Source organism: Aquarana catesbeiana, linkage group LG11 (assembly GCF_042186555.1).
Source record: "Aquarana catesbeiana isolate 2022-GZ linkage group LG11, ASM4218655v1, whole genome shotgun sequence".
Lineage (NCBI taxonomy): Eukaryota > Metazoa > Chordata > Amphibia > Anura > Ranidae > Aquarana > Aquarana catesbeiana.
Window position 1 is genome coordinate 139,540,086 of NC_133334.1, and position 26,295 is coordinate 139,566,380.

Consider the following 26,295-nt stretch of genomic DNA (forward strand, 5'->3'; position numbering starts at 1 on the left):
TTTCATCGCAATTTGTCTGATTGTTGTGTTGGCAGCTCTTTCTTTGTTTTGGTTGGCGCACTATTATTATCTTTGGTTTTTTGATCTCAGTATTGTGCCTTCAGAACGGGGATCCACCTTATTTACATAGGCAGATCCCCGTTCTGCCTCTCTTTACCACGATCGTGGGTGGCCGGCGGACATAGAGTCCCCCGGACCCACTGGCGAGTTTCTGTAGCACGTGGCAGGCGTGCGCCCGCTGTATCTCATGCATGGACCGATGTATAGGTATGTCAGTTTGCGCAGCCAGGCCACCCTGCCGCAGTATATGTGTAGTGGGCGGTCCGGAAGCAGTTAAAAAGGAACAGCACCAAAGCTTGCTCAAAAGGGGTTAACAATTGTCTGCAGGCTGTCAGAAGCATGTAAACACTCCTGTGTCCATGACAGCTGCTGGTCTGATTCCAGCATCCTACTTTTGGCTATGATGCATTCTCCCTGTCTGCCTGTCTATCTGCAAGGTGATTGATGTAGCAAGTCACTGGGTGTAGACCAAACCTGATTTAACACAGCCAAGCCTGCAGTCTCATGCTTGTGATCGTGTTTGTAACACGTACTTTAAGCTCCCTGTTTGCCCTGTTCCTGCTAGTTTGGATTCTCTTCTTAACGACCTCAAATTGGATATCAACTATGCTCAGAACTCAGCCTGCCCTGAACCTAGACTCACTGGCCACTCTGCCTGTTTGCCAACCGCAAGGACCTGTTCACTGTGCTCAGTTTGAGCCTGCCCAGGTAGCCAGGCACTATAGCATTGTGTATAAGACCTGGGGGAAACCGAGTATTGGCAGGCCTGCTTGCGTTATGGGAAAAGGGGCTGCTATAGGCAAAGAAAGAAAAACAGAAGCCAGCTATAGTTCCTGACCACCTACGCTAGAGGCAGGCATGACACAGGCTAAGGATAGACACTATAGATCAAATAGAAGACAGTCTTACCCCTCTGAGTTCAGCCCAGGTCGGAGCTGGGGAGCCGTTGAAAAAGTGCAAGGAGAGGAGTGCTTACGGCCCACAGCTTTCTCCCACAGGTGGCCCCAAGTGTCCAGGAGAGGGTCAAGAGTTGGAGGATTTGACCAGGCTGTCGGCTCCATCCCCTGCTGGCAAAAGGTGCAATGCCCTCGATAGGTGAAAATTAGCTTGAAAGGAAAGCCCCACTTGCATTTTATTTGCTGATGCAATTGAGCTGTTGTGAAGGGTTTCATCTGTCTGCGTTTCTAGATAGTCACCTGGGCTAAATTTTCGAACAGTTGATAAAGATAATCTTGGAATTGAAAATCTGCTTTGTCCCGTCCCACGCCACCATCAGGAGGATTTCTTTGGTGCGATAGTAGGTAAATCTGATGCTGATGTCCCTGGGTGGGCCCCAGTGCTCTGCGTATGCGGTCAACCACTCAGGTATGGTGGGCACCAGAAGGAAACTGAAAGAGTGCCGTGGTGGTAGAGGTGATATTGGTAACAGTTTCTGCTTTGGAGGTGCAGATTGCCCCTGCGGGATCTGTTCTTGAAGTCCTCGAGACATAGCAGAGCTGTTTCCAGCTCCTTTCTGATCCATTTTGTCTTTTAGGTCATTGGTGCTGTTCCCCAATTCTCTGATCTTCTTGGTCAGGTGTGCGGCAAGCTTGGAGGTAGCTTTGTAATCTGGCTTTAAAGTGGGTCAGCAGCTTTGCATCTTTCAGTCAGGGGTAGCTGCTCTGGTAGGGCTTCTGTGGTGCTCTCTGCATTACAGAACGGGCTCAGGTCGCCCAAAAGCAGTGGCGGGGAGGGCTCCAAACCACAGTCCAGGGCTTCCGACATGATGGCTAGTGGGAAGGCCTTGCTGTCGGAGTGGTTGGCCGCTTTGGCACTTGAAGCGCGAGTGACAACCATTTTCTTTTCCACGGAGTGCAGCAGGGTGTCAGGGAGCAAAGCTCACAAAAAGGAAAGTGGGAATGCTCTTCAGGAAGCTAAAATGTTAGCTGATGTGTCCAGGGGTTTAGGAGTGACATCACCGAGCAGCCATCTTGGTTCACTGCTCATGTGTGTTCCCTAAATTTGTTTTAAACTTTGTATGTTATATTTCTTCAGCAGCTTCCTGGTTTCTGATCTAGATCGAAATTCCCAGGAATCCTAATTTTTTTTCTTTTATATGGAGGAGGGGCTTTCTCAGCTAAGCACACCCTCCTGCCTGCCTGACTAGATGGATTCCAGGAAGTAATCATCTGCCCTTTATTCAAGAGGGCCATGGCTAGAATGCAGGGGGGGGGGGGGGGGGTTCAAAGTGATTTCTCTAAACAATAATGCATGGGGACATGGATGGATGGGCGAGTTTGCTCTGAATATTAAAAATGGTTACATTTGTTTCTTTCTTCAGAGAAAAATGAGTTCTTCCTTGGTAAACCACAATGAACAACATTCGTAAACACAGATGTTTCAAGTGCAAATAATGCCTAAATGCTTAGGAACCTTTCTCACTTGTATTATCTTGCACTGATATTCCAAGTGTAGCAATGCTGCAGAATTTCTAACATTTGTAATCTGCCTATGCCTAAACAACAATGTCTTGGGATAAACAATAAACATTCCTTAAAGTGTCACTAAAGGTAACACTTTTTTATTTTTTTTATTTTTGATAGAGTAAGGGAGGGTTGTAATCCCTGTCAGTTTTTTTGTTGCCATCTGTGTCCCATTGTGGAGATTTACTATCACTTCCTCTCCCATAGCCAAAACAGGAAATAAGAGGAAATCCCTCCAAAGTAAGGGAATCATTCATAATCCAGTAAGTAGGCCAATGGTAGAAAAGCAATACCCAGAAACTAAAGAGCCCTCCAAGCTCTGAATAATTGTGTCATAATAATTCCTTGTCTATATGATGTGATAATACTGTGTAACTGCATAAAATTTAAAATTTATTTTGACTGGCAATATCATTTATATAACTGTTTGGTCAGTGCTCTACTTTAACATAGGCAACCAACTACAGTTCTGTTGGGCAGCTGCATTTTAGACTTTAATTCCAGACTTGAAAATCAGACTGGACATATTCCAAGTAGACAACACTATAACAGTAGAATACCGATACACTTTACGCATTACCAGCTGTTTGTTATTCTGGTAACTGTTAAATAATTTTAGTCTGTAGGAAGCAATAATTTTGGCAAGCAATACTGTCAAGTGCAGATTTTGTCCGAGACTAAACAATGGCCTCGGATCACTGCTGAACATTTCAGTTCTAATGCGTCCAATTGTCCAACTGTCCACTGATTAAATCAGAACTGTTCCAGCTTTATCTTCTCATAGGTAAGTTATGGAACTTTGTTAATCAAAAGTAAGTGTGAACAGTAAACAAAAAAAACAACACTAGCATTCATAATTACTGTACATATGGTAAGCAAGAGCCAAGGGGACTACCCAGCCAAAATCACTGGATAGGGGCTAGGTTGGCATAAGACTGGCAAGGGAGGCTGACAGTGGAAGAAGCTAAAAATTGCATCATGTCCTGGGACATGTAGGACACAAATAGGGTGAAATCTCTACACCTACAGTAATAAACATTTGGCCAAGGATCTAATCCTTCTCTGCTTTATCTCAAAAATGGCTGGCTCATTAATGTACAGCAATAACACAAAATTATGTTTGTAAAACTTTGCACACAGCTATTTAACTCTTTACAGAGTAAAGTAAATACCTTCTTGTAAATGCAGAAATGTGTAGGCAAAGGACACACCACAGCTATGCCACAACTTACACAGAACATTAAGAATTATAAAAAAATGCTGATTGGTTAGATTCAAAGGGGCTTTTTTTCGTCAGTGCTTTTTCTTAATTTTGGTTTAAAGAAACAACTGCAATAATTTAGAGGCTGGATTAAAGGTTTAGGGTAGTATAACATCACACATTGTTCATCCCTCGTAAAAGCAACGTTAATAAAAAAAAAAAAAAAAAAAGAATAGTGTAAAAAAATGCACTTAAAATGAAATTTAAATTTAAAAAGAAACCAGTTTGAAAGTGTCCCTATCCCTCTGTGCTCACGAGCAAATGTGGGCATGTAGGTCCTACACACATATATAAACGGTGATTGCACCACACATGTGAGGTATCGTCATGAAAATCAGAGTGAGACAAAAATTCTAGGGCCAGACCTACTGTACAACTCTAGACTGATAAAGTGTGTGCCTATGTAGATTTTTAGGTACCGTAGTTTGCTGCTCCACATGTGTACACAAATTTAAAGCATGACATGTTAGGTATCTTTATTTGGCGTAATATCTTTTATATCTTACCAAAAAAGTGGGTGTTATATTGTGTTTGTGTGCACTAAAATTCATTAAAGTGTATTTTTTCCTCAAAATTTGCATTTTGAAATGGCTGCAAAAGACATAAAAAACAACCACTATTTTATTCAACAGGGCCTCTGCATAACAAAATTATTTATATATATACACCGTATTTATCGACGTATAACACGCGCCGACGTATAACACGCACCCCAAGTTTAGGAGAGAATTTTAAACTTACACTTAAATTGCCATCAATGCAGCCTTATCAGTGTCCATCTTCAGCCTTGTAGTGTCATTTGCATCCTTGTCCAGTGTCATTTGCAGCCTTGTTGTGTCATTTGCAGCCTTGTTGTGTCATCTGCAGCCTTGTTGTGTCATCTGCAGCCTTGCCCAGTGACACTGCAGCCTTGTAGTGTCACTGCCGTTTTTAAATATGGCGCCGTCGAGACTCTCGGCTGCTTTCGGCTCCTCCTGTGGGCGGAGCCGAGCGCCGCCAACATTCATACATAGCCGAGTGTACTCGGCTAGCTCCACTCACAGTCACGCCCAGTCCCTGTGTTATGTCCATCTTAGGGCGGGACTGGGCGTGACTGTGAGCGGAGCTAGCCGAACCTAGCCGAGGACACTCCGCTATGTATGAATGTCGGCGGCGATCGCTCCTCTGCTCACAGTCAGCGGGGGATCGGCGTATAACACGCACCTGCGATTTTCCCCTGATTTTAAAGGGAAAAAAGTGTGTGTTATACGCCGATAAATACGGTATATATATATCACACACACACATAATAAATATATATATATATATATATATATATATATATATATATATATATATATATATATATATATATATATATATATATACACATATATACACACATATACATATACATAATATATTATATATATTATCTATCACAGTTAGGTCCATAAATATTAGGACATCGACACAACTCTAATCTTTATCCCATTTACAAGGAGCAGATAAAAGGTCCAGAGTTCATTTCAAGTGTACTATTTGCATTTGGAATCTGTTGCTGTCAACTCTCAATACGAGATCCAAAGAGCTGTCACTATCAGTGAAGCAAGCTATGATTAAGCTGAAAAAACAAAACAAACCCATCAGAGATAGCAAAAACATTAGGTGTGGCCAAATCAATTGTTTGGAACAGCCTTAAAAAGAAAGAATGCACCGGGGAGCTCAACAACACCGGAAGACCACGGAAAACAACTGTGGTGGATGACCGAAGAATTCTTTCCCTGGTGAAGAAAATACCCTTCACAACAGTTGGCCAGATCAAGAACACTCTCCAGGAGGTAGGTGCATGTGTGTCAAAGTCAACAATCAAGAGAAGACTTTACCAGAGTGAATACAGAGAGTTCACCACAAGATGTAACCCATTGGTGAGCCTTAAAAACAGGAAGGCCAGATTAGAGTTTGCCAAACAACATCTAAAAAAGCCTTCACTGTTCTGGAACATCCTATGGACAGATGAGACCAAGATCAACTTGTACCAGAGTGATGGGAAGAGAAGAGTATGGAGAAGGAAAGGAACTGCTCATGATCCAAAGCATACCACCTCATCAGTGAACCATGGTGGTTGTTAGAAGATTTTAAGTTTATTATTATTTTAAGTGATAAAAATTTCTGAAAAAATATATGAAACACATCAATGTTATATGTAATTAGTGATGGTTTCTGAAGGTTACAGGACGGAGGACAGAGAGGAGTAGTTTAGCTGGGTAGATATTTCTAATTTTGAGTTGCTATGTCAGGACAATGGGTGGAGTTATACAACTGTATCTATAGACTGAAGCCATATAAGAATGGGTGTTATTCTAGGATATGCTGACATAACATTATGAAACAATATAAGAGTGCACGAGACGTATGGTAGTTAGGGGTATGGAGTAGGGTTGAAGAGAGAAGTAACCCTACGCTTTGGACAATGTAACATCAAGATGTCTCCTCCTCCTCCTTCTGAGACCATCACCATGCCAGATGTTACCAGAAGTCAATCTTGTCTTTGCTTATCTTTCTGAACAAATAAACAACCTTTCTGAAAGCATCGTATGAATGAAGGATTCTTACATTTCTACTAAGAAACTAATTCCTAAAAGTAAGTTGGAAATGTGGCCTTGGATAAAGTACAGAAACATATCTCCTATACACCCTACCCTCTAGGAGAGGACACTGACATATAACACAAAGACATTGCTATAAATCCAGAAATGCCCCTGAAAAAAAGAATATTTAGATATTAACCTACCCGTATATACTCGAGTATAAGTCGTTCCGAGTATAAGTCGAGACCCTAATTTACCACAAAAAAATGGGAAAAACTTATTGACCCGAGTATAAGACGAGGGTGAGAAATGCACAGCTACTGTAAGTGGAAAAAGAGGGTCAACAATGCCCATCTGCAGCTGTATACCTCCCTGTGTCCTGTGCATATGTGTCATGTGTCCTGTGCATATGTGTCATGTGTATATGTACTTGTGTCATGTACCTGTGTATATGTGCATGTACCTGTGTCCTGTGTATCTGTCATGTGTATATGTAGCTGTTTGCATGTGCATGTGTCTGTGTGTGTGTATCCTACCTGTGTCCTGTGCATCCTCCGTGCGCCGCTCTGCACCGATCACCGTGTAGTATTCGGCGGCCATTCACTGTTCAAAAGCCGTGCCGCCTCCTCGTCCAAAAAACTCAATTTCCCAGCAGTCAGCGGTCAGCCGATCACGGACATTCTCTCATCCTCATCCGGACGAGGATGAGAGAATGTCCGTGATAGGCTGTACACTGACTGCCTATCACAGACAAGGAGGTGCGGCTTTTAAACTGTGAGAGCCGCTGCCGAGTGCTATGTAGCACACGCTGGCCGCCGTCTGCCTGCATGACACGCTGATCATGTAGGCAGACGGCGGTGACTCGTGTATAAGTCGAAGGGGGCACTTTCAGCCTCAAAAAAGGGGCTGAAAAATTCGACTTATACACGAGTATATACGGTATACTTTTCTTCAGTGGTGGTAGCGTCATGGCGTGGGCATGTATGGCTGCTAATGGAACTGGTTCTTTTGTATTTATTGATGATGTGACTGCTGACAAAAGCAGTGTTTCGGGCAATATTATCTACTCATATTCAGCAAAAAGCTTCAGAACTCGTTGGATGGTGCTTCACAGTGCAGATGGACAATGACCCGAAGCATACTGCAAAAGCAACCAAAGAGTTTAAGGGAAAGAAGTGGAATGTTATGCAATGGCCAAGTCAATCACCTGACCTGAATCCGATTGAGCATGCATTTCACTTGCTGATAACAAAACTGAAGGGAAAATGCCCCAAGAACAAGAAGGGACTGAAGATAATTTCAGTAGAGGCCTGGCAGAGCATCACCAGGAATGAAACCCAACGTCTGGTGACGTCTATGCATTCCAGACTTCAGGCTGTAATTGACTGCAAAGGATTTGCAACCAAGTATTAAAAAGGCTGTATTTGACTGCAAAGGATTTGCAACCAAGTATTAAAAAGTGAAAGTTTGATGCATGATTGTTAATCTGTCCCATAACTTTTGGTCCCTTAAAAAGTGGGAGGGCACATATACAAACTGTTGTAATTCCTACACCGTTCACTTGATTTGGATGTAAATACCCTCAAATTAAAGCTTAAAGTCTGCAGTTAAAGCACATCTCGTTCGTTTCATTTCAAATCCATTGTGGTGGTGTACAGAGCCAAAAAGATTAGAATTTTGTTGATGTCCCAATATTTATGGGACTGACTGTATACATTTACATACATATACATATATATATATATATATATATATATATATATATATATATATATATATATATATATATATATATATATATATTAGGGCTGTTACTGATTAAAATTTTCGTGTTCGATGAATCGATTTTTTTTTAATCGATTAATCGACTAATTTTGATTAATTATAACGCACATACAGAACCAACTACTTTTAGCTGATTTAGCACCGTTGTTATGGCAATGGCCGAAGCCGGACATAGCGGGGCATGGCTAGGACATCACACGTCATAAACTCAGCCTCACCGTGCCCATAATCTCAGACTTACCGTGCCCATAATGCAGTCTCACCGTGCCCATAATCGCAGCCTCACCTTGCCCATAATGCTGTCTCACCGTGCCCCTAATCGCAGCCTTGCCGTGCCTATAATCGCAGCCTCATCATGCCCATAATGCTGTCTCATCCTGCCCATAATCGCAGCCTCACCGTGCCTATAATGGCAGCCTCACCGTGCCCATAATGCTGTCTCACCGTGCCCATAATGCAGTCTCACCGTGCCCATAATGCAGTCTCACCGTGCCCATAATCGCAGCCTCACTGTAGTCAGTGCCTGTGCCTGGATTACACAGTTTACAGGCATCTCCCACTGGGTGCTTCGGAGCATGAAAACTTTGGCCGCGCTATGAGAAAAGTCCTGCCCTCCTCCTAGATCAGCTTGTGTGATAGACAGAACACTGCGTCTATCACACGAGCTGATCTAGGAGGAGGACGGGACTTTTCTCACAGCTTGGCCAAAGTTTTCACACTCAGCTTGGAGACACACAGCGGGAGGTGCCTGCAGACTGTGTATGACATATAGTGGAGGAGGAGGAGAGAGCGGAGCGCTGCACTGCAGCCTCAACTTGCCCAAAGCGGCCCCAGGGCAGGCAGATCAAAAAAAATAACGATTAATCGAGGAATTAATCTTTAATTTCCACAGCCCTAATATATATATATGCAGGTTCTAAATAGTTTTCTAGCTAAAAAAAATACAGATTTTTACATGTGTGCGGAAATATCAGAATAGGTCCAGTTTCAAAGTAGTTGATGTTGAGACTATTCCAGTGCTCCAGCAAATATTTGTGGCTATTGTCCCTAATAAAATACACTCTAATACTTATTTTAAAATAAAACCTGCCTCATCTGTCTCTATTACATATTTGTCCTTATAAAGCTGCTTACATACTTTCCACCCACTGTGCATTATTTGTGGCTATTGTCCCTCAAATAATACACTCTAAGTTTAATTGCAAAACAAAACCTGCCTTGTCTCATTCTATTTGCTGCCCATTCAAGTGCTTGCATACCATCAAATTGCTGACCTATTACTACCAAACACATACCTTCAGTTTTTATTTTTTGCATACATACAGAAATAATTGGGGATACAGGGGTTGCGAGGGGTTTAGGGATTGTGGTTTTGAAATGTTTTTGTGCATTCTGTTTTAAAATTCTAATAAACTTTTAGGATAATGCAGTGTGGTTCTGCCAAAAAAAGAAGCTTGCAAACTATACTATTATATTGTTATGCCACTGGCCAATTTTATTCATTTCTATTGCCACTGGATAAAAAAAAAAAAAAAAAATCTGATCTTGAAGCCAAAACTACCTAAAAAAGCCTTTGAAATGAATCAGAATGGGGTGATATATATATATATATATATATATATATATATATATATATATATATATATATATACACACACACACACACACACATACATATATACACATATGAATCTAATTAAATCAATATAAAAGTAAAAAAAAAAAAAATCAATTACACATCCAAAATATGTAATGGCAAAACATACACTGCCATCACTGGCACTGTCCATGAAAATCACACTGGCAGCTGCCAAGCATAAAGGATTGGTGTTTTGCTATCACCTTCAAAGTCACTTTTCTTTCTTTTTAAATGTCCCCCATGGCAGTGCCCAGCTCCCCATTCCCTTTTTGGACAATAGCTTGGCTATTAGCCTTGGAAATAGGCAGAATTTAGTATATAGACTTAAATTGGGTTCACTGAAAAATTCAGGTTTCACTTATTTCAAGCAGGATTTGACCCAAGAATACAAATATTATGTATCCTATTTTGTTTTGCATCCGTTTACAGGTAGATGATACAGATCACAGGAAAAACTTCCCATATACCTGTAGTAAAAAGCCACTTATGTTTTCACTTCTTACACACTGGAACCCTTTGTGTAAATGAGTACAGCTGCATCACCCTTATGGTCATGGAGAAACCTGAGCAACTTATCTCCCTCCTGAATGACAACACCTGTTTCTTTCATGAAAGAAATACTGTAATGGATGAGTAAGAATGTGGCACTATACAGACAGGAATAAACTAAGATTTCTTTCACTTTAAGCTTTAGAAAATGAACTGAATCTGATTTTCGAACACTTTTGTAAACTTTATATTTTTTTTTAATCAATACGTTTTTATTGATTTTCAAGGTGTAAATTTTGGAAGCAATTCAAGCAAACAATGTCACAGAAAAGATGAAATATATTGCATAAAAGTGCCACTGTTTGCAATAAACAAATATTGCAGTAAAACGTAGTACAGTCTATACACTAATAGATCAAGGCGTTGGAGAAGGAACATAACAAGAGATAACAGTCAAAATATAATTGTAGGCAAAAAAAAAAAAAATACAAGAAGCAAAATAAATGGTGTTACATTACAGAGGGAAGAGCTCGGGTTGCATCCCTTGCAGTCCAGGGAGACACCCACACCCAAAAAAGAAAGAGCAAAAATAAACAAATAAAAGGAGGGGGGGGAAGGAAAAGGAGGGGAATGGAAAAAGGGGGGGTGGAAAAAGAGGGGGTGATGGAAAGGGAGGTGGAGACATTTCTACAAGGTCTTCAAGCCTCTTGCATGCAGCCATTACAAGATCAATGACTCAGCAAGGAAGTTGGCATATAGGACCAGGGTGACCAGACATTCCCGGGCTATTGTCCCTGGACCACATCCCCGGAAAGGGTTGCCACCTGTCCAGTATTGCCCCGGACAGTCCAGGCTCTGCCTCTCTGTCTCCTCCTCCTGTTGCCTCTCTCACCCCCGCCGCCTCCATGATCTCCTTTGCAGTCATTGGTTGCTGTCCTAGCAATTAATGACATGCTTTTTCTGGTGTTCACACTGCTTAGTGGGAGGTAAATAGCCCTAGAGCAGCTCCACCTCCCAGCTCCACTCCCAGCTCGGCTCTCACTCTTTCCTCCTTGGTTGCATTAGCTCCCGGGTCCTGCTGGTAAGGCAATCTGAATGGATGTGTTAAAGAGGGCAGGAGGCGCTGATATAAGGGGGGGGTCTCTCTGATCTCTGGAGGTCTCTAAGGAAGAGGGTGGGGGGGGAACTGATATAAGGGGACTGTGAGCTAATTGGGGCCTCTACTAACTGCTGATCTAATGTTTGGTGATCAACTATTAGATCAGCAGCACCCCCCTTAGAGAACCCCATTAGCTCACAGCCCCCTTATATCAGTAATGCCCCCACCCCTTCCTTATCAGTAATGCATGTCAGTGCCACCTGTCAGTGCCCATCATTGCCACCTCATCAGTGCCGCCTGCCAGTGCCCATCAGTGCCACCTACTAGTGCCCATAATTGCGGCCTATCAATGCCCATTATTGCCTCCTATCAGTGCTGCCTGTCAGTGCCCATCATTGCTGCAGTACTGCCTGTCAGTGCCCATCATTGCTGCATATCAGTACTGCCTGTCAGTGCCCATCATTGCTGCTTATCAGTGCTGCCTGTCAGTGCCCATCATTGCCACCTATCAGTGTCGCCTATCAGTGCCCATCATTGCCACATATCAGTGCCACCTATCAGTGCCCATCATTGCCACATATCAGTGCCACCTATCAGTGCCCATGACTGCCGCATATCAGTGCCCATCAGTGCAGCCTCATCAGTGAAGGAGAAAAATTACTTATTTACAAAATGTTATAACAGAAACTAAGGAAAACTCTTTTTTCAAATTGTTTTTTTTTTTTTTTTTGTTTGTTTAGCAAAAAAAAAAAACCCAGTGGCAATTAAATACCACCAAAAGAAAGCTCTGTTTGTGTGAAAAAATTTCATATAGGTACATGTTGTTACAATGCATTCTTTTGAGCTGGGTTTACACAGCCACAGGGAGCGGCTCACAGAAGGGGTCCGGCGCGTCCCTGTTCACCGTTTCAAGTCAGATTTTTTGGCAGAATTCAGACCTGAAACAGACCAGAAGACACACAGGACTCCTGTGCAATTTGCACTGGAGCTGCTCCGGAGATGTGTGAACCGGCTCCATAGAGAGCTGGTCACAATCTCCTGACATGCAAATTCTAGGCAGAGAAATCCACATCCAATTCACAATAGTGTGAACCCAGCCTTACTCTTCTGAATTGTAAATTTATATTGTTATTGTTGAACCAAAATTCTTTGGTAAGAAGAAAATACAAAATATACATTGAAAAAGTTTTACTCTATCTTATCTTCTTAACAATTGGTAGTTATATCCCAAAAAATTCTAAGAGGTACCTTTTTTTTATCTCATGGACGAAATGTGAGAAATAACCTATATATCATTAAAAAATCATTAAACACATACCACATACACTGCAGATATAATTTGAGGAAAATATGCTTATAAAACAGTTTACCATTTACCAATAAAAAAAAAAAAAAAAAAAATATGTCTCCAGATTTCATTTTACAAATCTGGTCAACTGCTATAGGACTCAATCCATGGTTTCCATATTTTTCAAAAACTTTTTTTTGTAAACTTTAATATCTTGTCAGTACAGAATGATTGTGTAGGTGTAATTAGTCATAGTATACTTGGAAGTATAGAAAGTTATACGTTTTTTTTAAACCTCAACTAAACTCTTACGAAATTTTCACCCATCATTTCAGAGTGTAAATAAATGACAGGTTTTCAATGTCTTACTTGTCATATCAGTGTAAGAATGCCCATCTGCCACTAATACAGAATGTCCCCACCAATAGCCCGTAGCTAAGGACTGTTGCTCCCTCTGTAAGAGCAGTGATCTTGCTGCAGTGGTCTAAAACTCATGTTCCCTGCCAATTGCAGAGCTATTGGCCTGACTTTGCAGGAAGGGTGTCAGATCACTGAGCTGTGCATACTTGCAACAGCTTTGGGGCATGCTGCAGATGCAGTTTTGCCCTAGCAAACCTAGTTTGTCGTTTACAAGATACTTTTTTGAAAATTTTCAGCTTTTCATATTTATAAAGTCAACAAAATATGAAGCCTAGCTAGTGATGTGAACCAAACCAAACTTAAAACAATTGTAAACCCAACATTTCAAATTCCTGGTATGTGCCTGCTGTAGCATGATCTTGTATGAAAAAAAGTCCAGTTTTCTTTGTATTGCTTCCTTTGTGTAAACTCCCTGGTGTTCCTGTCAGTCCCTCTGCTTTCCTATTAAAAACTGACCACACTAAGCAGGAGAACACACCATGCTCAGTTCTCTAGCCATGCTGGGAACTCAGCCTGCTCTCCTCCAATGATCAGACTTGTCCTGATACCCCCCCTGCACAACCTTTCACTGAGAAGCTTAGTGTACTGCAGTTTCTCCTCCCTTACCTCTTACGCAGCTGAAAACAGAGGGATTGTAATCACTTTGAAAAAAGGGGGAAAAGGTATTTATAATGTTTTTATATCTATGCACAAATGTTTTGCCTTTCATTTCTATTTTAAACTGAATGGGTTGCTTACAAGGTGAGGGTTTACAATAACTAAAGGCAAAACTTTTTTTTCTTTTCTTAGCTTTTGATAGAGTGGAGATTAGATTAGAACACCAGTCTGTTTTTATTGCTGTTAGTTGCCTGACTAATTTCAGTACTTTGAAACGCTGACCTGGAACAAGCATGCAGATCAGGAAAGCTAGCCTGATATCAGAACTCCTGATCTGCAAATATATTACAGGGACTTGGAAAGTACCAAAGCTTTTTAAATTGCATGATGGCCAAGAAATAGCATATTTTTCTGAAAGAGAAGTCAGGAATGGCAGCCCACATGCCTCCTACTTTAAGTACTGGCCTTTTATATAATAAACTAATATATATATATATATATATATATATATATATATATATATATATATATATATATATATATATATATATATATATATATATATATATATATATATAATTTTCTTACCCATATCCACTCATCCTCAGCATCGAAAGGCTGAATGTGTCTAAAAAAACTCAGGTAAGGTTTACTTGCCCAGCTCTCCCAAAGATGTGCATCATCTACTGGAGACCCGAACATAGGTTCTGATGCTTAATGGAAGGCTGTATAGTTGCTCTTCCATTCCAAGGAAAGTAGGTTAAAGTTGCTTGTCTACATTTAAAAAAATATTTTCTAGACTTATAATTAGACTAATAGCTGCCTTTATTGCATGCAGGATTCAATTTTTTGAAAGATCGCACTTTGACATAAATGTTCATGTTGCATCCCGTCAGTGTACATGTTACTTTGCTTCTCTAAAAAGAACCATAAATTAAAATTACACATGAAATGTAAGAATTAACTAGCAAAGTAAAAAGCATAACAGAAACGTACCTGATCCCATGTCTGGACATTGCTTGGATTTTCATAAATTAAAACATATCCAATGGCAAGCAGGCAGGCACAGATCACCAAGGAAAATACCTGAAGCCATTTTCGCACAAATGATTCTGTGTATACCAACACATACAAAGCACAGAATATCACCAGGGCCATGAATACTGTGATGATGAAGGCAAGATTTTGAGATGGGTCCTGTGGGAAGAGGACATTGATGTCAGAGAAGCAGGATTAATGCACACAATTATATCTAGCAGTCACTTACTCTCAAATGACAGCATAATAATCTCTGAATGAATCAGCAGTTTTTTTTGTTTTTTTTTACTATAAGGCCTCATGTACACTGCAGCTGATAAATGGACGTTTAGGAGCAGTCGGGCATTTTTTTCAGCTGCCCCTGAACTCTCCTCTTTTATCTTATCAGTACATGTACACAGGGTCATTTATAGTCATTTATAGGCAGTTGAGTTTAGAAGCATTTTTTGGAAAGCAAATAAAATGTGATCAGGACTGATGTTCAGGGGCATTTGAAATGTCAAACACCTGTAACAGCTTGTAAACATGTGTAAACGCGGTAACTCGCATTTAGCTACGTTTTGTTTGCAGGCGTTTTTCATTTTTGACTATTTGCAAACATTTAAAAAAAAAAAAAATGCTTCTAAACGCAGCTAAATGCGGTATCTAAACGTGGCAAAACGGACGTTTTCAAATGTCATTTACGATCAGTCAAGTTAAATCGTTCAGGGGAAGTTGTAAATCGTTCCGTGTACATTAAGCCTAAACCAGTCACAAACCTGTGCTATTCAAAGAGAGTACATGATGACAATTTTAAAACATGACATGTTAGGTATCTATTTACTAGGTTTAACATCATCTTTTATATTTTACAAAAAAATAGTGGGCTCCACGAGACAATATCTGTTAAGTTCTTATACAGACTCTGCTTAAATGTCAAAACGTGTCAAAACTGCTGGAGTATTTTACAGTATTCACTTTTTATCATACATTTTTAGTTAATCTTTCATTCATTTACCTGTTTGTCCTATCAAATGTTCCAAACCATATTTCATACACAAAGAAGTAGGTGCTTCCAATCTCTTTAGATTACCTGTTTTACTGTCTTTCCAAGTGTCAGTGAAAATCTACTACATGCAGTCCATAGATTTGTGTTGTTATGGGGTATTTTAAAATAATTATGATTAAAATTAATCAATTACATTGTTTTTAATTCAAGTACACCTTATAGCTCCTGTGTGTCAGGCACAAGTCTCAAAAAGTTTACAGAAGCCTCCCTTTTCCCCCTTTAGAGTAACTGTGCCTCAAACGCTCCTCCAAGACACTGCAGCTCCCAGTGGAAGGGTTTCAGTAGCAGAGGCAGTGCTGTCAATCCAGAAAGCAGTGGATAGGACTACATGTGGCCAGGTACAAGCTGCAGGCTTGTAGATCAGCAGTGAAAAAGCTCATAGCAATGCCCCCTGCAACAGCTTTTCATCCCACTGTAGATGAAGCAGATATAGCTTACATGAAGGTGACAATGCTGCTTTGAATTCTCGATCACTGCAACAGTATTATTACCCTGTCACCGTAAGCTGCACAAAGACTTCACTGGTAGGATCAACAAGTCTTTGTGAAACTTTAAAGGAGAGCGAAGGAAAACAAAAAATGCAGATGATGCAGCAGTTTTTGTTTTTTTTTAAATGGGAGGCCACAGTTCTACTGCAAGTCTAGGACATTATACATATTACCTAAAAAAAAAAAATTCATCTATAATGAAATATATGTATATCTTCCCATGGTCCCAGATGTAGACATGCGAAGGCTGGGGCCCAAGGGGCTCCCATGGAGGTGCCACGTAATTGTTAATAACGTGTTCCTAAAATAGTTGTTCTGCAATAGGAAATCAAGTAATTCACAAATAAATTAATTCTGGGCCCCCCATTTCTGGGTATTTAAGTTCCAATAAATATTTTACAGCTTTTAGACCCCAGTTGTGCGGTATCAACGTATAAAGTTATTCTACGTCAACACTAACAAGAAGGGTGTCTTCTGGTACCGATAGTCCTTCCAGTTTTAAGACTATATCTTTTGTGTCTTGTAAATATGATGGTAATTAACTAAGTCATCTCTTTGATCATATCATCCAGGTATTTACCTATGTGTTCCAGTGGGCCACCTACCACAGATACTATCAGCCTTCCAGGTGGTTTGATTGGGTTTTTGTGAATTTTAGGTATCACTGAAAATGTTGTAACATTGTACATGTCTACCTTAAAATAATTGTATTCATTTTTGGTTATTAAATCAACCTCGAGTGCCTCATGTAGCTTGCAGTTCAGTAAGTCCAATAGAAATGAGAAGGGATTTGTCAATAATTTTAAGCGTCACAGTTAGAGAATGGTTTCTGTATCTCTTCTTCATAGTCGAAAAATATTCATTAGGACAACATTCCTTCCCTTATTTCTTTTTATAACGATATGGGGTGCATTTTTTAGTTCATGGAGGGTTACTCTTTCCTCTTTGGGTAGATTATCCTGTCCTCTCTTCTCCCAGTTAATCTGAATAAAAGGTCTAAATGTACCAGATCTATAAAAAAAAGATTTAATTAAGCATTTTCTTTGATTTTGTCTTTAGTTTGGTTATTCTTTTCCAAGGGGGTGATTCTATATCGCCTGAATTGCTGTCATCTGAGTCATTTTCATTTAATAAGCTGATTAATTCATTTAAAGCCTGTTTCACTATCACTAACTTCCTCTGTATCATTTATGATGTAATTTTTTTTATCATGATGCATGACTCCGGGGATTATTTTTCTTAAAAATAGATTTAGGTCTTTAAAGACCGCATATTCATCAATTTTAGATGAAGGTGAAAAGGAGAGTCCCTGTTGAAGAAGTTTAATATGTTTTTCCTCTAGTTTAAATTTTGATAGATTAAACTATTTTTACATCATTGGATGGGGATTCATTAGGAAGTTCAACCCCGTTTAGTTTTTTTGACTTCTTGTCTGTCTTGGTGTTTTTGTTTGGGAATTTCCTCTACAGTGTTTTTTGATTGTATTGCTCCTCCCTTTGGGCCCTGTTTCTGTGAGGAACTTACTTTGCCTTCCTGGTTTGCTTTCTCTTCTAAAAAAAATGACTGCTTTCTTTTGACTTTCTTCTTCACTGTCTGATGAGGATGGTCCTCTTCGATTGTGGGTGAACCTTCTTTGTCTCGATCTACTTTTACCTCTGACTATTGTGAGGTCAAATATCTTTCTTTTATTCCAATCCTCAAGATTCCTCCTAAATTCTTGTTGTTTAGAAATAATTAATAATAATTTCCACTTTAATGTGGAAATAAAATTACAATTGTAATGTCGTTCTCTAATTTATATGCCATTCCTTTCTGTAGATTAATAAAGTAAAGTTTAAATATAAAGTATCACCTTTATTGGAAGGTTTCATTTGACCAAAATGTCAATTCAATGATTACTCTCCAAGGCTGGGTTCACACTAGTGCGAATTGGATGGGGGCTTCCCCCATCCAATTCACATGACAGGAGAGTGCACCTGGCTCTCAATGGAGCCAGTTCCCACATCTTCATGTCGGCTGCCGAGCGGATTGCATGGGGGTCTGTGTGTCTTTGGCTCAGTTTCAGGTCTGAAAACAGGCAAAAATGCGGTCCTGCGTCCATGTATTCCAATTCAGAGATGCACTGGACCCCTGCTGTGAGCTGCTGTGAGCCGTGTCCGCACCAATACTACTTTCACACCGAGGTGCTTTACAGGCGCTCTAGCACTAAAAATAGCGCCTGTAAAGCACCTCTCCTGTCACTCCAGTGTGAAAGACCAAATGCTTTCACACTGGAGTGGTGCGATTGCGGGATGTTAAAAAAAGTCCTGCAAGCCGCATCTTTGAGGTGTTTAGGAGCGGTGTATACACCGCTCCTAAAGCACCCCTGACCATTGAAATCAATGGACAGCACCGCCAAAGTGCCTGCAAAGCACCATGGTAGCAGCGATTTGCGGGCTCATTTAACCCTTTATTTGGCCGCTAGCGAAGGTTAAAAGCGTGTGCTTTACCGCTGACGCCCCCGTGCCTCAGTGTGAAAGAGCCCAGCCTTAGAGAAAGGGTGCAAATGAACCTGAAAAAAAAAACTAACTAATAAACATAAAATACCACAAGTGTAAAGGGAGTATCAAACTTCCAATGCTCTCTGTCTCACCACCTTAGAGTGAGGGTGTGTATACCAAGCCAAGTAAATCAAACATCATAAGAACCAGCTGTATAGAACAGCCTGAAGAAAGTAAATAATAGCACCCTTGCAGCATAAGCTAGTTAAATAAACAACACTTTATTGGTAACAAGGTTAAAACCTCAATGAAATAAAAAGTTATTATATAGAAACACCTTCCAATAATGGGGTAACAAATTTGACCTGGCAAACTAAACATAAGCATCAGTGAGCGATGCTTAGATAACATAACAAACTGACACATTTTTAGACAGGTACATAGACATGTTTGTGTGCAATGTACTTACATACTTATCCAAGTCCTTAGAAAACACTACTAGTAAGGCCTGATTTCTGACAACAAAAGCAATAACTCAGCAAAAAGTAATTTCAAGAGATTAAAGCTGGCAATGCCCTAGAAGAATTTCATTTTAAAAATATTTGTTCAATTTTCTAATCATTAGTGGCGTCAAACTGATGTAGGTTTTTGACCATGACAGGAAAATTTGAATACGCGGCATAAAAAACTTTTTCTCTAACACATTTCTTACAGTACATGTGGCTTTCATTTGGGAAATTACATTAATTCCAAAATTGGATGTTAGAAACAATCAAAATAGTAAAGTACTTTTGAACGTCAGTCATCAAGTAATTGAAAATACTGAGAATGTGCACATGGACATTCATATAAACATCCATTTATAAATCTACTAGTGTTTGGCCAGCTTAACTCCCCCTTAAAATACAGGTCAGCAAAGGTGTTACAAGATATGAAAATGATCATTTCAAATGTCAGACAAAAAAAAGGTAAGAGTAGTTTGCAGTTGTGTCATATCTGTAGGTAAATTTAATGGAAAGTTAAAAACTTGTGCTATAGTCCAGAGATGCCTACATGAGTATGAGGTGACAGAGATATGAAGTAAGTGTGAGGTTTCAAGAAGTGCTTTGAAAGTGAAGAGTTCAGTGATAAGATGAGGAACTGAATTCCAGGATACAAGTGAAGCATTGGAAAAGTCAGAGTGTGTTATAAGAAATGATGAAAGGCGTAAGGTCTTGATAAAGCAAAGTCTGCAGATGATGATATATAGAACTTGGAAACCGTGTAGTATCCATCAGAGGAAAGACCCAATAGCAAACCAGTCAGCAAGAAAATCAAGTCTATAATCCAAATGATTGGTACTTCCAGTTGTAGGTAATGATCTACGGTCATTGAGGCCAGCTATGTTAAATAAATAAATGCATTGGTCACTGATATTTTAATGCAAACTAATTTATAACTATTTTTTTTTTCTTTGCAATAAACTTTTTATTGAAGATTTTAAGCATACATTGAGGTGCAGTGCGAGACAATACCATTAGAGTTCAAATCATCTCAATGAAAACAGTCACAAAGTTGTGGCCCCGAAAACTAAAACAATTATAGACAACTCTTATGCCTTGTACACACGGTCGGATTTTGTTCGGACATTCCGACAACAAAATCCTAGGATTTTTTCCGACGGATGTTGGCTCAAACTTGTCTTGCATACACACGGTCACACAAAGTTGTCGGAAAATCCGATCGTTCTAAACGCGGTGACGTAAAACACGTACGTCGGGACTATAAACGGGGCAGTGGCCAATAGCTTTCATCTCTTTATTTATTCTGAGCATGCGTGGCACTTTGTCCGTCGGATTTGTGTACACACGATCGGAATTTCCGACAACGGATTTTGTTGTCGGAAAATTTTATATCCTGCTCTCAAACTTTGTGTGTCGGAAAATCCGATGGAAAATGTGTGATGGAGCCTACACATGGTCAGAATTTCCGACAACAAGGTCCTATCACACATTTTCCATCGGAAAATCCGACCGTGTGTACGGGGCATTAGTTTGATACTAGGACGTTCCCTAAATCTACGGCATTGGTTTATAAAGGTTCAGTGGACATTAACTACTTCAATACGGGGTACTTATACACCTTCCTGCCCAGACCAATTTTCAGCTTTCAGTGCTGTCGCAGTTTGAATGACAATTGCGTGGTCATACAACACTGTACCCAAACTACATTTTTATCATTTTGTTCCCACAAATAGAGCTTTCTTTTGGTGGTATTTGATCACCTCTGTGTTTTTTATTTTTTGCTAAACAAATAAAAAAAGACCGAAAATTTTGAAAAAAATAAAAGTTTTGCTTTTGTTTCTGTTAAAAAATTTTGTAAATAAGTAAGTTTTCTCTTTTACTGATGGGCACTGATAAGGCAGCACCGATGAGGTGGCACCAATGAGCGGGCACTGACGATGGGCACTGGTAGGCGGCACTGATATGCACCACTGATGGGCATTGATAGGAGGCACTGATGGGTACTCATGGATGGCACTGATTGGCGACACTGAAAGGCTGCAAAGATGGGTTCTTATGGGTGGCACTGATAGGCGGCAATGTTGGGCACTGATAGGCGGCACTGATAGGCGGCACTGATATGAGGCACTGATAGGCATCCCTGGTGGCACTGGCAGTGGTAGGCATTGGAGTGGGCACTGATTGGCAGCTGCCTGGGCACAGATTGGTATTTCCCTGGGGGTCTAGGGGGCATACCTGGTGGTCCAGTGTGGATGGCCATCCAGGTGGTCCTGGGCGGCTTCCCTGGTATTCCTGGGTGGGATCCGAGGGGGGGCTGTGCTGACCCCCCCTTCAGGAGAGCAGCCACTCGGCTCTCCTCTACTCGCGTCTGTCAGACGCGAGTGAGGAAAAGCCGATCACCGGCTCTTCCTATTTACATCGTGATCAGCCGTGATTGGACACGGCTGATCATGTGGTAAAGAGTCTTCGTCAGAGACTCTTTACCTAGATCGGAGTTGCGGTGTGTCAGACTGACACACCGCAACAACGATCGCCGCGATGCGCGCACCCGGGGGCGCACAGCGGCTTAATATCCTGATCACGTCATATGACGTCCGGTCAGGATATTTAAACCACTTTGCCGCCGTTATTTTGCTATATGGCGGGCGGCAAGTGGTTAAGCAGGTGAAGGTTAAGGAGGGAGAAAGGTTGTGTCTCTGGCTTTACTGTCTTACATAGAGAGTGGTAGAAAAGACAAATGCTTGCTAGAAAGAAGGGAAAAGGGAGCTTCAAAGTTCCAGGACAGGATGCTAGGGTCAGATGGGGAAGGGGGATGGGACTGGGGATAGGTCCCTGCTGCAGGAACGCTAGGGCCGATATCCACCCTATCTGTCTTAATACCGTGTATTGCCCCCTTTAACATCAATGACAGCTTGAAGTCTTTTGTGGTATTTGTGGATGAGGCTTTTTATCTTCTCAGATGGTAAAGCTGCCCATTCCTCTTGGCAAAAAGCCTCTAGTTCCTGTAAATTCTTGGGCCGTCTTGCGTGACCGTTTGAGATCTCCCCAGAGTGGCTCAATAATACTGAGGTCAGGAGACTGACATGGCCACTCAGAACCTTCACTTTATTCTGCTGTAGCCAATGATAGGTCGACTTGGCCATGTGTTTTGGATCATTGTCATGTTGGAATGTCCAAGTACGTCCCATGCGCAGCTTTCTGGCTGATAAATGCAAATGTTCCTCCAGTATTTTTTGATAACGTACTGCATTCATCGTGCCAACGATTTTGATCATTTTCCTGTGCCTTTGTAGCTCACACATCCCCAAAATATCAGCGATCCACCTCCGTACCTTTCATCATAGGCCTTGTTGACTCCTCTCCAAATGTAGCGTTTATGGTTGTGACCAAAAAGCTCAATTTTGGTTTCATCACTCCAAATGACTTTGTGCCAGAAGGTTTGAGGCTTGTCTCTGTGCTGTTTGGTGTATTGTAAGTGGGATACTTTGTGGCATTTGCGTAGTAATGGCTTTCTTCTAGCAACTCAACCATGCAGCCCATCTTTCTTCAAGTGCCTCCTTATTGTGCATCTTGAAACAGCCACACCACATGTTTTCAGAGAGTCCTGTATTTCAGCTGAAGTTGTTTGTGGGTTTTTCTTTGCATCCCGAACAATTTTCCTGGCAGTTGTGGCTGAAATTTTAGTTGGTCTACCTGACCATGGTTTGGTTTTAACAGAACCCCTCATTTTCCACTTCTTGATTAGAGTCTGAACACTGCTGATTCATACCCCTTGAAATTTTCCAAATTTTGTCATGTTACAACTCAAAACGTATATATGTATATGTATTTTATTGTGATTTTATGTGATAGACCAACAAAGAAGTGGCACATAATTGTGAAGTGAAAGGAAAATGATCAAATAGGAAATATCTGAAAAGTGTGGCGTGCATTTGTATTCAGCCCCCTGAGTCAATACTTTGTAGAACCACCTTTCGCTGCAATTACAGCTGTAAGTCTTTTTGGGTATGTCTCTACCAGCTTTGCACATCTAGAGAGTGAAAATTTTGCCCATTCTTCTTTGTAAAATAACTCAAGCTCTGTCAGATTGGATGGAGAGCGTCTGCACAGAAATTTTAAAGTCTTGCCACAGGTTTAGGTCTGGACTTTGACTGGGCCATTCTAGCACATGAATATGCTTTGATATAAACCATTTCATTGTAGCTCTGGCTGTATGTTTAGGGTCATTGTCCTGCTGGAAGGTGAACCTCTGCCCGTCTCAAGTCTTTTGCAGACTAACAGGTTTTCTTCTAAGATTGCCCTGTATTTGGCTCCATCCATCTTCCCATCAACTCTGGCCAGCTTCCATGTCCCTGGTAAAGAAAAGCATCCCCACAAAAGGATGCAGCCACCACCATGTTTCACGGTGGGGATGGTGTGTTCAGAGTGACGTGCAGTATTAGGTTTCCACCACACATAGCGTTTCGCTTTTAGGCCAAAAAGTAAAATTTTGGTCACATCTGACCAGAGCACCTTCTTCCACATGTTTGCTGTGTCCCCCACGTGGCTTCTCGCAAACTGCAAACAGGACTTCCTATGGCTTTCTTTCAACATTGGCGTTCTTCTTGCCACTTTTCCATCAAGGCCAGATTTGTGAAATGCATGACTAATAGTTGTCCTGTGTACAGATTTTCCCACCTGAGCTGTGGATCTCTTCAGCTCCTCCAGAGGTACCATGGACCTTTTGGCTGCTTCTCTCCTTACTGGCTTGTCAGTTTAGGTGGACGGCCATGTCTTGGTAGGTTTGCAGGTGCCATACTCTTTCCATTTTCGGATGATGGATTGAACAGTGCTCCATGAGGTGTTCAAAGTTTGGGATTTTTTTTTATAACTTAACCCCGCTTTAAACTTTTTCACAACTTTATCCCTGACCTGTCTGGTGTGCTCTTTGGCCTTCATGATGCTGTTTGTTCACTCAGGTTCTCTAACAAACCTCTGAGAGCTTCACAGAAAAGCTGTATTTATACTGTGATTAAATCATACAAAGGTGGACTCTATTTACTAATTAGGTGACTTCTGAAGGCAATTAGTTCCACTAGATTTTAGTTAGGGGTATCAGAGTAAAGGCCGAATACAAATGCACGCCACACTTTTCAGATATTTATTTGTAAAAAAATTTGGAAAATAATTTACACTTTCCTTCCATTTCACAATTATGTGCCACTTTGTATTGGTCTATGACAAACAATCCCAATAAAATAATTTTACGTTTTTGGTTGTAACATGACAAAATGTGTAACATTTCAAGGGGTATGAATACTTTTTCAAGGCACTGTATATATATATTTAAAAAAATATATATGCACTTAATGGATAGTTTTAATATAACCACCCAGATGCCACCCAAACGTGCCCCCCCGGCACTAAAAGTACGAACATATATGTGAAAGGGGGGCGCTATTTAAACAGTAACATTGTTTATAATCAATGTCCAAAAATATAATTATAATGCTCTTGTGAATATACAAGTTAATTCACTTCTAAAACCTGTGTTGAAGTTCAGTGAACAACCAATGACACACAAACGTTGACTAAGTGCTCCAATAACAATGTGCACTATAAAGTTCATTCAAGTGCTGAATAAATCTGTTTGCCACATCAATATTTCTTCACCCTATAGTGGTGCTCCCTCACCAGAAATGATTGACCTCTTGTATAGATAAGCAGGTCACAAAGCACGTCATATGGTAAAATAAAAGTTTACATTTTATTCTATATCATTTGTCCTGTTTAAAATGACAGTAAAATTATGATTTTGGTACAACGCATTGTAAAGCTTGCTTTTTTTTTTTTTTTTTTAAAGGAAAAGTGTGGGAAAAAAAAAATAATAATAATAACAATACTAATATTATATATATATATATATATATATATATATATATATATATATATATATATATATATATATATCAAATAAATATAGATGATAGATGCTTACCTACTTGCTTGCTGCAAGCTGTTCGCCGCTGGCTCTAAGCCTGAGACTCAGCGATCACCTGATCATGACTGTCAATGACTACTCTCTGTTCTGCCTGTCTGCTCAGGAGCGCCCGGCTGCAGAGGGGGCAGGAGCAGCTGGCTCAGGCTCTCAGCGCTCTGCATGCACACAAACACAGCCACCTATTTTACTATTGACTGTTTTTGAAACCCTCTCCATTTATTCATCAATTCACAAGTTAGCACTACACTCTATAATTTGTTTATACTTATACGGACACTGCATCTTTCCCCATCAGAACACTAAGATTTCACTAGGAGGTTATGACGATGGCTGGCCTTGCCATTCAGGAATTAGTGTGGAAAGGACATGGTAAAAACAGCAGTTTCTACAGAACATAAAAAAGGTAGGATTCTGCAACAAAAAGTTTGTTAAAATCTATGCAATGTATATAGATCACCCAGATGGTATTGTTTTTGTTTTGTTTGTTTTTTTAACTAAAGTGAATTTTTACTTTAATATGTACATAAACAGCCTACATGTACTGCATGTATTCTTTAAAAGTGATGTATTTTTTTTTAGAATCATACTTATCTAGGTGGATGCAGCATCGGTCCAATGCTGCATCTGTCCCCCGACGCCTCTAACACTGAGAACCCGAGCGATCTAACACCATCGATGGCTCGGTTCTCACAGCTCCGTGAGCAGAGAGCCGGTGACTGTTAGTCAGCAGCTCTCTGATCTGCCCCCTGCGCTCACTGGAGCGCTGGGCTGTGGAGGGGGTTGGAGCGGCCGGCTCAAGCTGTAAGCAGCTCGCCGAGAGACTGAGCCAAGTCCCGGTCCAGGCATGTGGGCAGATCCCTTGTCATGATCTTGCTCGAGCCTGGACCGACTCTGTGACGTCAGCCCGCTGTCCGCTTAACCACCTCAATACAATGCACTTACACCCCCTTCCTGCCCAGACCAATTTTCAGCTTTCAGCTCTCACAGTTTGAATGACAATTACTCAGTCATGCAACAGTGTACCCATATGAAACTTGCATCCTTTTTTCACACAAATAGAGCTTTTTTTGGTGGTATTTAATCACTAG

The 26,295-nt window shown here is 40.6% G+C and overlaps 1 protein-coding gene across 1 annotated transcript in view; it reads right to left on the reverse strand.

The window, feature by feature from the left end:
• The window catches only part of ADCY7 (adenylate cyclase 7), a 393,360-nt gene that overhangs the window by 209,920 nt on the left and 157,145 nt on the right, over positions 1-26,295 (reverse strand). The window contains exon 3 of the mRNA XM_073604992.1: positions 14,667-14,867. Within this exon, the coding sequence (XP_073461093.1) occupies positions 14,667-14,867 (201 nt within the window). The remainder of the gene's footprint in view (positions 1-14,666; positions 14,868-26,295) is intronic.